Source organism: Bufo bufo, chromosome 10 (genome assembly GCF_905171765.1).
Source record: "Bufo bufo chromosome 10, aBufBuf1.1, whole genome shotgun sequence".
NCBI lineage: Eukaryota > Metazoa > Chordata > Amphibia > Anura > Bufonidae > Bufo > Bufo bufo.
The window spans coordinates 11,427,333-11,444,067 of NC_053398.1; the positions used below are offsets into that span (position 1 = coordinate 11,427,333).

Sequence of the window (16,735 nt, forward strand, 5' to 3'; positions counted from 1 at the left end):
ATCTCCACTAAGAGCTCACGTACACGTCCGTATGTATTCCGTATTTTGCTGAACGGAACAGCTGCCCCCTAATAGAACAGTCTTATCCTTGTCCGTAATACGGACAATAATAGGACATGTTCTGTGTTTTTTTGCGGAATGGACATGCGGAAATGGAATGCACACAGAGTAACTTCCATTTTTTTTCTTTGCGGACCCATTGAAATGAATTGTTCCGCATACGGTGCAAAAAATAAAATAAAAAAAAGGAACGGACATGGAAATAAAATACATTTGTGTGCATGAGCCCAATGTAGGTAACTACTAGAAAACTGTCCATTATGCAGTTTTCTAATATATATTAAGCAAAGAAATAAAACAAGAAATCCTAACATGAGACAATCCCAAAAACTAGTGCCCCCCCCCAAAAAAATAAAAATAAAACATCAACCAGGAAAAGACTCTGCAATTGTGTTTATTAAAATAGATGTAAATATAGAACTTTATACAAATAGAAATGTAACAAGTGAAAAGTGCAAAAATAAATAGTATCCAGAGCTCCTCCCATCAAATATACATTTAACCCCTTCTTGGAAAGAGCTGGAGTGCAAATCTGCCCAGGCGGTAGGATCACAGACCAGGTCCATTGCCAAATTTTGTTTTTCCCCTCTCAGCAGCTGATCCAAACTGGACAGTTAACCCTTCCATACTCATCTGACATGGGATACAACAGCCCACCAAAACCTCTGGTTAACTCCTCGAGTGCCAAAGAGCTGTGCAGTCCTAGTTCACTTGCCATTCTAATATACAGGATATCAGTACATGCCAGTGTCAGTCTATGGAGCCAGGTGACTCCTACCTGAAGCGCCCTCTAGTGGTCCCCAGCAGAAGAGCACCGAGATGCAGAGTTTTCTTCAGAAAGCTGGGGGGGCAGCCCTGCAAGGGCAATACATTATTAACCATTTGCTTGTCCTTTGGGTAGAGGGGGGACACTGAGGACCTGGTCTAGTCACTGTGTGGAGTCAGAGTCACTGGAGTCCAGGCTGTGCCTCAGCTTGGAGCTGCTGAACTTCTCCATCTGGTGGTGCAGGTTGTGGGAGCTTCTCTTGAGACTCTCCAGGGACTGTAGGAAGGATTTCCTGGCTTTCTCCTCTTCAGTAGGAGACAACCCTTCTTCTTCCACCTCCTGGATCTCATCAAAGGTGACAGGCTGAGTCTTGAACCTGCTCTGCCTGGGTCTCTTCAGCTTCCCCTTGCCTCTCTGGGGTCTGGGCTGAATGGGCTGTGGGTATTCCTCTATGGCACCAGTGTAATGTGGCATGACAGCCTGGTAAGTGGAGCAGGTTCCCAGTGACTCTGTCTGCTTGGCTGACATGACTGCTGAAGACATGGTGGAAGAAGAAGAAGTGTGATGCAGGTCTGGTCCAGCAGCTGGCTGCAGTGGGCACTAGGCTGGCAGTGCCACAGCTAGGACACAATGGCCAGTGCAGGGAGCTGCTCCTCAGGCAATGTCCACAGGCTATGCTGCCAGCCCTGCTGCTGTGTGTCAGACTGCCCCTGCCTCTCCCCTCAGCTTTATAAGGCTTCCCTCCCACTCACAGCCCTGATGACAGCGCTCTCCTTCTGAAGCCGCCTGCAGACAGTGACGTTTCCAGATGCAACTTTTTTTTACAAAACTAAATGAATTCCCAGCCCCAAGAGAGACCCGGTGTCCACCCCTCCCTGTCAGGGCCCCGACGCCGCAGGCGCCCCCTAAACTCAGGCCGCCACTTAGGACCCAGGCCCTCGATCCCACCCTTTTCCTATTTTTCCCAGGTTCTTGGACTGATCAATACAGACCTTCCAAATGTCTGACAGTGAAAGAGGGGCACGGGTTCATTGTGTGCCAGTTGTATTAAAAATCCTCTGAATATCCGTATCCAATATGTGGGGGTCCGACTGCTGGCGCCCCCGCTGATTGTGGGAACTGCAGCCCCTTCATTCTTTACAGGGGCAGATATGGCATTTCTGGGGAGGCCTCTGTGACACCTCTAATATGGAGGGCCCTTATGTGCCCCCAACACAATATGGTGCCTCCGTATATGCCCCCAACACGATATGGTGCCTCCTTACATGCCCCCAACACAATATGGTGCCTCCGTATATGCCCCCAACACAATATGGTGCCTCCGTATATGCCCCCAACACAATATGGTGCCTCTTTATATGCCCCCAACACAATATTGTGCCTCTTTATATGCCCCCAACACAATATTGTGCCTCTTTATATGCCCCCAACATGATATGGTGCCTCCTTATATGCCCCCAACACAATATGGTGCCTCCTTATATGGCCCCCAACACGATATGGTGCCTCTTTATATGCCCCCAACACAATATGGTGCCTCCTTATATGCCTCCTACACAATATGGTGCCTCCTTATATGCCCCCAACACGATATGGTGCCTCCTTATATGCCCCCAACACGATATGGTGCCTCTTTATATGCCCCCAACACAATATGGTGCCTCCTTATATGCCCCTAACACGATATGGTGCCTCTTTATATGCCCCTAACACGATATGGTGCCTCTTTATATGCCCCCAACACGATATGGTGCCTCTTTATATGCCCCCAACACAATATTGTGCCTCCTTATATGCCCCCAACACGATATGGTGCCTCCTTATATGCCCCCAACACAATATGGTGCCTCTTTACATGCCCCCAACACGATATGGTGCCTCTTTATATGCCCCCAACACAATATGGTGCCTCCTTATATGCCCCCAACACAATATGGTGCCTCCTTATATGCCCCCAACACGATATGGTGCCTCTTTATATGCCCCCAACATGATCTGGTGCCTCTTTATATGCCCCTAACACAATATGGTGCCTCCTTATATGCCCCCAACACGATATGGTGCCTCCTTATATGCCCCCAACACAATATGGTGCCTCCTTATATGCCCCCAACACGATATGGTGCCTCCTTATATGCCCCCAACACGATATGGTGCTTCTTTATATGCCCCCAACACAATATGGTGCCTCCTTATATGCCCCCAACACGATATGGTGCCTCCTTATATGCCCCCAACACAATATGGTGCCTCCTTATATGCCCCCAACACAATATGGTGCCTCCTTATATGCCCCCAACATGATATGGTGCCTCCTTATATGCCCCCAACACGATATGGTGCCTCTTTATATGCCTCCTACACAATATGGTGCCTTCTTATATACCCCCAACACGATATGGTGCCTCTTTATATGCCCCCAACATGATATGGTGCCTCCGTATATGCCCCCAACACAATATGGTGCCTCCGTATATGCCCCTAACACAATATAGTGCCTCTTTATATGCCTCCTACACAATATGGTGCCTCTTTATATACCCCCAACACGATATGGTGCCTCTTTATATACCCCCAACATGATATGGTGCCTCTTTTTATGCCCCCAACATGATATGGTGCCTCTTTATATGCCTCCTACACAATATGGTGCCTCTTTATATGCCCCCAACACAATATTGGCGGATAGGTGCAGCAGGCATGATGACATCACCTCGTTGCCAACGGCTCCCTGCTTCACCATTATACTCAGTACACGGAGGCAGCTGAAAGTGGTACGGCTGCCGGAGAAACCAGGGGGCCCCGGGGAGCACCCATGTCTCTGGGGCCCACCACAATTGCGTGGTCTGCGTAAATCTGCCCCTGATTGTTTACATGGGCCCATCTACCTGCACGCCGCCTGCTGTGTTGCAGTTATGCAGGATATTGCAGCTTCTTCCTATTCGAGTGAAGGAGACCAAGCTGCAATATGCTGCACCCCATAAGAGCCATGATGAAGACCATATTGGTTGTTGTGACCCAACTTTCCCAGCAACAGACAAAACTGGAAAAACAGCTACTGTAAGTGGGATTTTAACAGTTTGACAGAAAACACCAACTCCGGCCTCATGTTTTACGGTCCGCGATACGGACAAGAATAAGACACGTTCTATCTTTTAGCGGGTGCCACGGAATGGGCTTACGGAAAAAATGCGCATCGGATGTGGACCAAAAATACATTCATGTGCATGAGGCCTTACAGGGAGGACTGTGCCACCCAGCACAGTCCACTTTGTTTTGGTGCAGGGATTTGCTTTAAGTTATTGTGCCCCTGTAGCAAACCCTCAGCTGTGAGAAAGTGGGGAGATTTCAGATTTTGGATAGAATCAAATAGTATTTCCATTCCTGACATCAAGCAATTGCAACAAAGTATATACAGCAGCTAAATAGTATACACAGCTGCAGGGTTGTTACAGTGTCCTGGGAGCTCTGAACACAGCAGAAGAACAAATCTCTCTCTCCTTGGCTAAGGGGCAACCCCCATAATTGTGGCTGCGGATAGGAGGACCCTGCACAACATCGGCACATTTGGGATGAGCAAACTAGCTCCAGGGCTTTGCACCAGGGCATGCTGAGAGTTGTAGTTTTGTAAAAAAGCCAGAGAGCTGCAGGTTAGTGATCGGTGCACTGCAATTAAAGGAGGACAATGAGGAGCATTATCCCTGCAGCAGCGTTGGCTCCACCCGGGCCCTTGCTTTTGGGGCCGATGCTATTGTAGTGCGCGCACGGTGAGCTTCTCTGGCGTCAGATCAGTGACGTCTTTGGCTCTTCGCGGCACTTAACATTACAAAGGATCTTTATTTTCCTGAGACAAACACCGCGAGCCAAGAGGAAAGGAACATAATCAATCGCTCAGGGAACGGATCAAACGGACGCTATTCTGCAGCTATAACATAGGCACTTGCCGCAAAACTCTAACATTCCCCCGCGCAAGGTCACGCTGCGCACAGTCAGAGCGTACTTATTCTCTTCCTGGATGATACTATCACGCAGGTGGTGGTAAGGAGGTCAGATGTAGCAGAGCTGAGACTGTTATCTGAGGCTGGGATTGCAAAACTGCATGTGTGCTTCCAGCCTCCTGCAAGTCTATCAAGCACCATGCACACTGCACGCAGTTTTTATCCAATAGCTTCACCTAGTGCAGGGATCTGCAATCTGCGGCACTCCAACTCCCAGGATCCTCCTTTCACTTCTATGGGAGTTACAAGAACAACTGAAGTAGATTAGTTTGCAGACACCCATTCACTTCTATGGGCCCCTTGTGCTGTCCGTATTTTTTGCGGACCCATAGAAATGAATGGGTCTGTGTGCGATACGCAAAGAAGGAAGATTGGACGCAGACTCAAAATATGGTCATGTGATTGAGGCCTTATGGACAGATTTAGATTAGTGATGCAGAGCTGGACTGCCACCGAGTCCCACATGAGAGGAGTAGTAGCTACGACTCTGATGGGAGTCATTGTTTGGCCGCCTCGGTAACGGTTACAATGTACTGACATAGTCCTCACCACCTCGCTGCACACATCCTCTACTCACATCCCGTGCATGCCCGTACATTTAGGGAGTGACTCACTCGTGGGGCATGTATGAGAGGTGAGAAGTGCCCTCTGCCGCCCTCACCCATCCGAGCCCCAGATCCCTGCGCAGCTGTCAGCAACTGATCTCTGCTGCGAGGAATGTGACCAAGTGTCTTTGCAGCTGCTGTGACTCCTCGTAACCTTTCTGTACAGCTCGGATTTATTTCATGAGCGGCAGATTATGTCAAGAGACTCCTATGAAATATAGCCACAGGCTTCTGAGCCTCAGAATACACGCCTCAGCTGCTGCAGAACCTCCCAATACACACCTCAGCTGCAGGAGAACCTTATAATACACGCCTCAGCTGCTGCAGAACCTCCAATACACACCTCAGCTGCTGGAGAACCTTATAATACACACCTCAGCTGCTGCAGAACCTCCAATACACACCTCAGCTGCTGGAGACCCTCATAATACACACCTCAGCTGCTGGAGATCCTCATAATACACACCTCAGCTGCTGCAGAACCTCCAATACACACCTCAGCTGCTGGAGACCCTCCAATACACACCTCAGCTGCTGCAGAACATCATAATACACACCTCAGCTGCTGCAGAACCTCATAATACACACCTTAGCTGCTGCAGAACCTCATAATACACACCTCAGCTGCTGCAGAACATCATAATACATACCTCAGCTGCTGGAGACCCTCATAATACACACCTCAGCTGCTGCAGAACCTCATAATACACACCTCAGCTGCTGCAGAACATCATAATACACACCTCAGCTGCTGCAGAACCTCATAATACACACCTCAGCTGCTGCAGAACCTCATAATACACACCTCAGCTGCTGGAGAACCTCATAATACACACCTCAGCTGCTGCAGAACATCATAATACACACCTCAGCTGCTGCAGAACATCATAATACATACCTCAGCTGCTGCAGAACATCATAATACACAGCTCTGCTGCTGGAGACCCTCATAATACACACATCAGCTGCTGCAGAACCTCCCAATACACACCTTAGATGCTGCAGAACATCATAATACATACCTCAGCTGCTGCAGAACATCATAATACACACCTCAGCTGCTGCAGAACATCATAATACACACCTCAGCTGCTGCAGAACATCATAATACACACCTCAGCTGCTGCAGAACATCATAATACACACCTCAGCTGCTGCAGAACATAATTTGCAGTAGGAGGATTATTCTATATACAACTCTTAGGCTCCATTCACACGTCCGCAAGTGTGGTCCGCATCCGTTCCGCAATTGTGCGGAACGGGTGTGGCCCTATTCATTCTCTATGGGGACAGAATGGATGCGGAGAGCACACTATGTGCTCTCCGCATCCGCATTTCCGGAGCGCGGCCCCGATCTTCTGCTCTGCAAGAAAATAGAGCATGTCCTATTCGGACAAGAATAGGACTTCTCTATTTAGTGCCGGCCATGTGCGGCCCGGTGTATTGCGGATCCGCAATATACCACAGATGTGTGAATGGACCCTTAGACTTTTTTAAGCTGGGTTAGGGCTCATGCACATGAAGGTATATTCTTTCCGTGTCCGTTTAGGTTTTTTTGCGGACCGTATACGGAACCATTCATCTCAATGGGTCCGCAAAAGAAACGGAAGTTACTCCGTGTGCATTCAGTCATCCGTATTTTTTGCGGATCTGTTTTTTGTGAACCACAAAATACATACGGTCCTGTGCATGAGGCCTCAGTATGACTTTCAGGCAGATGTTCTTAGCTAATGAAGTCAGGTAGAGGTCAGCACTACAGGATATAATTACACTAATTACACTAATTACAGAAGATTTCACTGAATCCACAGTCCTGCATGAAAACACTGAACTGAGGTTATGTGCAGCAAGATGGTAAGTCGCGGGGAGACAAGAAGCTCATGTACAATGAGAACACTTTCCTGGACACCTTACAGAACCCTCTTGGGTGACATCAGACATTTGATTATGCAGAAAACAGCGGGATACATTCTGGGATGCATCGCCTTTACACCAGACATTATTACACTCACCCTGCGGTATGGGAGCTCAACTATGCTGCTCAGGGACTTGTCTGCGTGCTGACTTTATCCAATAATAACTATAGCGAGTGCAGCTCTGGAGTATAATACAGGATGTAACTCAGGATCAGTACAGGATAAGTAATGTATGTACACAGTGACTGCACCAGCAGAATAGTGAGTGCAGCTCTGGAGTATAATACAGGATGTAACTCAGGATCAGTACAGGATAAGTAATGTATGTACACAGTGACTGCACCAGCAGAATAGTGAGTGCAGCTCTGGAGTATAATACAGGATGTAACTCAGGATCAGTACAGGATAAGTAATGTATGTACACAGTGACTGCACCAGCAGAATAGTGAGTGCAGCTCTGGAGTATAATACAGGATGTAACTCAGGATCAGTACAGGATAAGTAATGTATGTACACAGTGACTACACCAGCAGAATAGTGAGTGCAGCTCTGGAGTATAATACAGGATATAACTCAGGATCAGTACAGGATAAGTAATGTATGTACACAGTGACTGCACCAGCAGAATAGTGAGTGCAGCTCTGGAGTATAATACAGGATGTAATGCAGGATCAGTACAGGATAAGTAATGTATGTACACAGTGACTCCACCAGCAGAATAGTGAGTGCAGCTCTGGACTATAATACAGGATGTAACTCAGGATCAGTACAGGATAAGTAATGTAATGTATGTACACAGTGACTGCACCAGCAGAATAGTGAGTGCAGCTCTGGAGTATAATACAGGATGTAACTCAGGATCAGTACAGAATAAGTAATGCAATGTATGTACACAGTGACTGCACCAGCAGAATAGTGAGTGCAGCTCTGTAGTATAATACAGGATGTTACCCAGGATCAGTACAGGATAAGTAATGTATGTACACAGTGACTCCACCAGCAGAATAGTAAGTGCAGCTCTGGAGTATAATACAGGATGTAACTCAGGATCAGTACAGGATAAGTAATGTAATGTACACAGTGACTCCACCAGCAGAATAGTGAGTGCAGCTCTGGAGTATAATACAGGATGTAACTCAGGATCAGTACAGGATAAGTAATGTATGTGCACAGTGACTGCACCAGCAGAATAGTGAGTGCAGCTCTGGAGTATAATACAGGATGTAACTCAGGATCAGTACAGGATAAGTAATGTAATGTATGTACACAGTGACTGCACCAGCAGAATAGTGAGTGCAGCTCTGGAGTATAATACAGGATGTAACTCAGGATCAGTACAGGATAAGTAATGTAATGTACACAGTGACTCCACCAGCAGAATAGTGAGTGCAGCTCTGGAGTATAATACAGGATGTAACTCAGGATCAGTACAGGATAAGTAATGTAATGTATGTACACAGTGACTGCACCAGCAGAATAGTGAGTACAGCTCTGGAGTATAATACAGGATCAGTACAGGATAATAAGTAATGTATGTATGTGGTATTATATGTATAGTATTGGTATGAATATTCACTTCTGTTTAGATTCCTTTCATTAGCAAAGTAAACCACTTAAGAAAAAAACTACAGGAAAAAAAATATAACTAACATTTATATGTTGCAAACCCCATCCAGGGTCTGCCAAGCCACGGTGAGACAAGATGGGCATTGTGCACGGACCGTGGGCTCTTCCTCCTGACAACAATGCGGGTTCTGTCCCAGCTCGACACTCACGTAAGCAGATCTCAGGGCCTGGGGGATAAAACCCATCAACACTAGGCAGGTGTCTACTGAAACCAGACCCCCCCCCAGGGTATTACCGGGCAGTTTATGCAGGAACCGCAGCCAATAAATGGCGTATGCCGTATATACTTAATGTCAGAAGGTACTTGATTTGTTCTAAACAGCTGAAATCTTAATTAGTTTTCTTTCCCCAGTCTTATCTGTTCGAGAACCTTGATTTTTTTCACCTGCCGTGTGAATGTCTGCATTCAGGGGCTGTCGTCACAGCGTCCAACAGTAGCTTGTTATATTTGTGCCAAATCTGACGTACCGTCATGGCTGGCATCAATCTAGGGGGTATGGGTCTTAAAGGGCAAGTCTACCTTTGCAACTATTTTTCTTTTCAGTTGCTACAGTACATGTAAAAAGATAACTGAAGCCAATCTCTTACCATTTTGTGAATGCAGTCCTTATGCAGACCTATGTGTCTCCATGGTTACAGACTACAAACTTACACTTTGTAGTCTGGTATATCACTCTTCCTTCTTTCCATCTCTCCCCTGCCTTTTTGCTAACCCACTGAATGTAAGTTAGGGCTCATGCACACGACCGTTGCCTGTTTGGCAGTCTGCAAATTACAGATCAGCAAAACGTGGATACTGTCGGTCTGCGTTCCGCACTTTGCGGAACGGAATGTCCAGCCTTAATAAAACTGTCCTATCCTTGTCCTTAATGCGGACAAGAATAGGACACATTCTATATTTTGCAGAACGGCCATGCAGACATACGGACACAGAGTTATTGCCATTTTTTTTATGCGGACCCATTGAAGTGAATAAATCCGCATAAGGGTCCATTCCCACGTCCGTTTTTTCTTTCCTGATCTGTTCCGTTTTTTGTGGAACAGATCTGGACCAGATCTGGACCCATTCATTTTCAATGGGTCCTGGAAAAAATCGGACAGCACAATGTGTGCTGTCCGTTTCCGTTGTTCCGTTCCGCATGTCCGTTTAAATATAAAACATGTCCTATTCTTTTCTGCAAAATTCGGATCCTGGTACAATACAAAGTCAATGGATCCGCAAAAAACTGAAGACATTCGGATGTCATTACGTATGTCATCCGTTTTATGCGGATTCCGTTCCTGGAAATTACATTTAATTATTATTATTTTTTTTTTTTCAAAGGAATCCAAACAACTTTATTTGCTTATTGAAATTTATACATGTTTCCGTTTTTTGCGCAAAAAAAGGATGACATACGGAAACATTTTCAGGAACAACGGATCCGCAAAAAACGGACCGAAAATCGGGATATAGAAAAATACTGACGTGTGAATGTAGCCTTAGGGCTGCAAAAAAAAAAAAAAAAGTAACGGAAACGGGAAAAAAAAGTTTGTATGAGACCTTAACCTGAGTCAATGGAGAGTATGAGTACAGGATCAGACTACGCAGGGCTTTCATTTGTAGTCTGTAACCATGGAAACACATATGTCGGCATAGGAGCTGTAAACACAAAATGGAAATAAATTATTAATAAAGACTACTGTATTTGTAAAGTTGCTTCATTTTATTTTGGATCAATAAAACAATGGTAGAAAAGGTAGATATACCCTTTGAGGGTGACCTCACCCAAAAAATTCTCCATAACTATTGCCTTCTCTGTGCTGCCGTAAGCTGCTGGACTGAAGTCAAACAATACAGCTCGTCTCAGAGGTCTATTGTGTGTTCATGGACAAGCTGCTATGCTCTGATTTCCCTGTAGGGGGCTCTGAGAGGACAACCTACATATGAACTATACCTCAGGGGTGGCTATAAACCAATATCGGGGTTGTTCCTGATTGGTGGATTCCTTGCTATGAGGGCTCATGCACACAAATGTATTTTCTTTCCGTGTCCGTTCTGTTTTTTTTTGCGGGCTGTATGCAAAACCATTCATTTCAATGGGTCCACAAAAAAAACTGAAGTTACTCCGTGTGCATTCCGTTTCCGTATGTCTGTTCTGCAAAAATATAGAACATGTCGTATTAGTGGCCGCATCACAGACAAAGATAGCTCTGTTATATGAGGAGCCAGCCAAAATACGGAATGCACATGGACGTAATCCATGTTTTTTGCGGATCCATTTTTTGTAAACCACAAAATACATACGGTCGTGTGCATGAGCCCTAAGTATGTAGATGGGTGGGAGTGAGTGGAAAAGGGATTGACTGAAAATGGACATCCCCTTTCATACAGCAAATTGAAGGGGAAATCCCATCGTTAAAGTGGACAGCTCCAGGCAGATGACTGGGCTCAGTGTAGGATTTACAGGGGAATTACTGATGACGGCTCTCTGGGCTTTCTCTGTCAGTCATTATTAATATCTCTGATGTCATAATTATACTCCTGGTTGCCTGGTAACCAAAATAAGTAATATAGACCGTGAGTATCCTGTGATCTGTTATGTTCATTCTAGTTCATTCTGTCCCAAGACTTCTAAATATAACTGCAGGATCACAGACCAAACCAGAGCAAGCGAGGAAAAAATATCAATATAGTAGTTATATTCTTGTACATAGGAGCAGTATTATAGTAGTTATATTCTTGTACATAGGAGCAGTATTATAGTAGTTATATTCTTGTACATAGGAGGCAGTATTATAGTAGTTATATTCTTGTACATAGGAGGTAGTATTATAGTAGTTATATTCTTGTACATAGGAGCAGTATTATAGTAGTTATATTCCTGTACATAGGAGCAGTATTATAGTAGTTATATTCTTGTACATAGGAGGCAGTATTATAGTAGTTATATTCCTGTACATAGGAGCAGTATTATAGTAGTTATATTCTTGTACATAGGAGCAGTATTATAGTAGTTATATTCCTGTACACAGGAGGCAGTATTATAGTAGTTATATTCTTGTACATAGGTGTAGTATTATAGTAGTTATATTCTTGTACATAGGAGCAGTATTATAGTAGTTATATCCTTGTACATAGGAGCAGTATTATAGTAGTTATATTCTTGTACATAGGAGCAGTATTATAGTAGTTATATTCTTGTACATAGGAGCAGTATTATAGTAGTTATATTCCTGTACACAGGAGGCAGTATTATAGTAGTTATATTCCTGTACATAGGAGGCAGTATTATAGTAGTTATATTCCTGTACATAGGAGCAGTTTTATAGTAGTTATATTCCTGTACATAGGAGCAGTATTATAGTAGTTATATACTTGTACATAGGAGCAGTATTATAGTAGTTATATTCTTGTACATAGGAGCAGTATTATAGTAGTTATATTCCTGTACACAGGAGGCAGTATTATAGTAGTTATATTCCTGTACATAGGAGCAGTATTATAGTAGTTATATTCTTGTACATAGGAGCAGTATTATAGTAGTTATATTCTTGTACATAGGAGCAGTATTATAGTAGTTGTATTCTTGTACATAGGAGCAGTATTATAGTAGTTATATTCTTGTACATAGGAGGCAGTATTATAGTAGTTATATACTTGTATATAGGAGCAGTATTATAGTAGTTATATTCTTGTACATAGGAGCAGTATTATAGTAGGTATATTCTTGTACAGAGGAGGCAGTATTATAGTAGTTATATTCCTGTACATAGGAGCAGTATTATAGTAGTTATATTCTTGTACATAGGAGCAGTATTATAGTAGTTATATTCTTGTACATAGGAGCAGTATTATAGTAGGTATATTCTTGTACATAGGAGCAGTATTATAGTAGTTATATTCCTGTACAGAGGAGGCAGTATTATAGTAGTTATATTCCTGTACATAGGAGCAGTATTATAGTAGTTATATTCTTGTACATAGGAGCAGTATTATAGTAGTTATATTCTTGTACATAGGAGCAGTATTATAGTAGGTATATTCTTGTACATAGGAGCAGTATTATAGTAGTTATATTCTTGTACATAGGAGCAGTATTATAGTAGTTATATTCTTGTACATAGGAGGCAATATTATAGTAGTTATATTCTTGTACATAGGAGCAGTATTATAGTAGTTATATTCTTGTACATAGGAGCAGTATTATAGTAGTTATATCCTTGTACATAGGAGCAGTATTATAGTAGTTATATTCTTGTACAGAGGAGGCAGTATTATAGTAGTTATATTCCTGTACATAGGAGCAGTATTATAGTAGTTATATTCTTGTACATAGGAGCAGTATTATAGTAGTTATATTCTTGTACATAGGAGCAGTATTATAGTAGGTATATTCTTGTACATAGGAGCAGTATTATAGTAGTTATATTCTTGTACATAGGAGCAGTATTATAGTAGTTATATCCTTGTACATAGGAGCAGTATTATAGTAGTTATATTCTTGTACATAGGAGCAGTATTATAGTAGTTATATTCCTGTACATAGGAGCAGTATTATAGTAGTTATATTCTTGTACATAGGAGCAGTATTATAGTAGTTATATTCTTGTACATAGGAGCAGTATTATAGTAGTTATATTCTTGTACATAGGAGACAGTATTATAGCAGTTATATTCTTGTACATAGGAGGCAGTATTATAGTATTATAGTAGTTATATTCTTGTACATAGGAGCAGTATTATAGTAGTTATATTCTTGTACATAGGAGGCAGTATTATAGTAGTTATATTCTTGTACATAGGAGGCAGTATTATAGTAGTTATATTCTTGTACATAGGAGGCAGTATTATAGTAGTTATATTCTTGTACATAGGAGGCAGTATTATAGTAGTTATATTCTTGTACATAGGAGGCAGTATTATAGTAGTTATATTCTTGTACATAGGAGGCAGTATTATAGTAGTTATATTCTTGTATATAGGAGCAGTATTATAGTAGTTATATTCTTGTACACAGGAGCAGTATTATAGTAGCTATATTCTTGTACATAGGAGGCAGTATTATAGTAGTTATATTCTTGTACATAGGAGGCAGTATTATAGTAGTTACATTCTTGTACATAGGAGTCAGTATTATTGTAGCTATATTCTTGTATATAGGAGCAGTATTATAGTAGTTATATTCTTGTACATAGGAGCAGTATTATAGTAGTTATATTCCTGTACATAGGAGGCAGTATTATAGTAGTTATATTATTGTACATAGGAGGCAGTAATATAGTAGTTGTATTCTTGTACATAGGAGGCAGTATTATAGTAGTTATATTCTTCTACATAGGAGGCAGTATTATACAGGGAGTGCAGAATTATTAGGCAAGTTGTATTTTTGAGGATTAATTTTATTATTGAACAACAACCATGTTCTCAATGAACCCAAAAAAATCATTAATATCAAAGCTGAATATTTTTGGAAGTAGTTTTTAGTTTGTTTTTAGTTTTAGCTATTTTAGGGGGATATCTGTGTGTGCAGGTGACTATTACTGTGCATAATTATTAGGCAACTTAACAAAAAACAAATATATACCCATTTCAATTATTTATTTTTACCAGTGAAACCAATATAACATCTCAACATTCACAAATATACATTTCTGACATTCAAAAACAAAACAAAAACAAATCAGTGACCAATATAGCCACCTTTCTTTGCAAGGACACTCAAAAGCCTGCCATCCATGGATTCTGTCAGTGTTTTGATCTGTTCACCATCAACATTGCGTGCAGCAGCAACCACAGCCTCCCAGACACTGTTCAGAGAGGTGTACTGTTTTCCCTCCTTGTAAATCTCACATTTGATGATGGACCACAGGTTCTCAATGGGGTTCAGATCAGGTGAACAAGGAGGCCATGTCATTAGATTTTCTTCTTTTATACCCTTTCTTGCCAGCCATGCTGTGGAGTACTTGGACGCGTGTGATGGAGCATTGTCCTGCATGAAAATCATGTTTTTCTTGAAGGATGCAGACTTCTTCCTGTACCACTGCTTGAAGAAGGTGTCTTCCAGAAACTGTCAGTAGGACTGGGAGTTGAGCTTGACTCCATCCTCAACCCGAAAAGGCCCCGCAAGCTCATCTTTGATGATACCAGCCCAAACCAGTACTCCACCTCCACCTTGCTGGCGTCTGAGTCGGACTGGAGCTCTCTGCCCTTTACCAATCCAGCCACGGGCCCATCCATCTGGCCCATCAAGACTCACTCTCATTTCATCAGTCCATAAAACCTTAGAAAAATCAGTCTTGAGATATTTCTTGGCCCAGTCTTGACGTTTCAGCTTGTGTGTCTTGTTCAGTGGTGGTCGTCTTTCAGCCTTTCTTACCTTGGCCATGTCTCTGAGTATTGCACACCTTGTGCTTTTGGGCACTCCAGTGATGTTGAAGCTCTGAAATATGGCCAAACTGGTGGCAAGTGGCATCTTGGCAGCTGCACGCTTGACTTTTCTCAGTTCATGGGCAGTTATTTTGCGCCTTGGTTTTTCCACACGCTTCTTGCGACCCTGTTGACTATTTTGAATGAAACGCTTGATTGTTCGATGATCACGCTTCAGAAGCTTTGCAATTTTAAGAGTGCTGCATCCCTCTGCAAGATATCTCACTATTTTTGACTTTTCTGAGCCTGTCAAGTCCTTCTTTTGACCCATTTTGCCAAAGGAAAGGAAGTTGCCTAATAATTATGCACACCTAATATAGGGTGTTGATGTCATTAGACCACACCCCTTCTCATTACAGAGATGCACATCACCTAATATGCTTAATTGGTAGTAGGCTTTCGAGCCTATACAGCTTGGAGTAAGACAACATGCATAAAGAGGATGATGTGGTCAAAATACTCATTTGCCTAATAATTCTGCACGCAGTGTAGTAGTTATATTCTTGTACATAGGAGCAGTATTATAGTAGTTATATTCTTGTATATAGGAGCAGTATTATTGTAGTTATATTCTTGTACATAGGAGCAGTATTATAGTAGTTATATTTTTGTAGATAGGAGGCAGTATTATAGTAGTTATACTCTTGTACATGGGAGCAGTATTATAGTAGTTATATTCTTGTACACAGGAGCAGTATTATAGTAGTTATATTCTTGTACACAGGAGCAGTATTATAGTAGTTATATTCCTGTACATAGGAGCAGTATTATAGTAGTTATATTCCTGTACATAGGAGCAGTATTATAGTAGTTATATTCTTGTACACAGGAGCAGTATTATAGTAGTTATATTCTTGTACATAGGAGGCAGTATTATAGTAGTTATATTCTTGTACATAGGAGCAGTATTATAGTAGTTATACTCTTGTACATGGGAGCAGTATTATAGTAGTTATACTCTTGTACATGGGAGCAGTATTATAGTAGTTATATTCTTGTACACAGGAGCAGTATTATAGTAGTTATATTCTTGTACATAGGAGGCAGTATTATAGTAGTTATATTCTTGTACATAGGAGCAGTATTATAGTAGTTATATTCTTGTAGATAGGAGGCAGTATTATAGTAGTTATATTCTTGTACATGGGAGCAGTATTATAGTAGTTATATTCTTGTACATGGGAGCAGTATTATAGCAGTTATATTCTTGTACATAGGAGCAGTATTATAGTAGTTATACTCTTGTACATGGGAGCAGTATTATAGTAGTTATATTCTTGTACATGGGAGCAGTATTATAGTAGTTATATTCTTGTACATAGGGGGCAGTATTATAGTAGTTATATTCTTGTACA

The 16,735-nt window shown here is 42.3% G+C and overlaps 1 protein-coding gene across 1 annotated transcript; it reads right to left on the reverse strand.

Moving 5' to 3' along the window:
* Nucleotides 1-444: 444 nt before the first annotated feature.
* On the reverse strand, nt 445-9,808 carry C10H11orf96 (chromosome 10 C11orf96 homolog). The gene is made up of 3 exons (XM_040410415.1): nt 9,799-9,808; nt 4,963-4,970; nt 445-1,503 (listed from the first exon to the last, which is right to left on the reverse strand). Exon 3 carries the CDS (start codon nt 1,367-1,369, stop codon nt 989-991), a length of 381 nt encoding a protein of 126 aa, XP_040266349.1. The 5' UTR covers nt 1,370-1,503; nt 4,963-4,970; nt 9,799-9,808; the 3' UTR covers nt 445-988.
* Between the last annotated feature and the right edge of the window lie 6,927 nt (nt 9,809-16,735).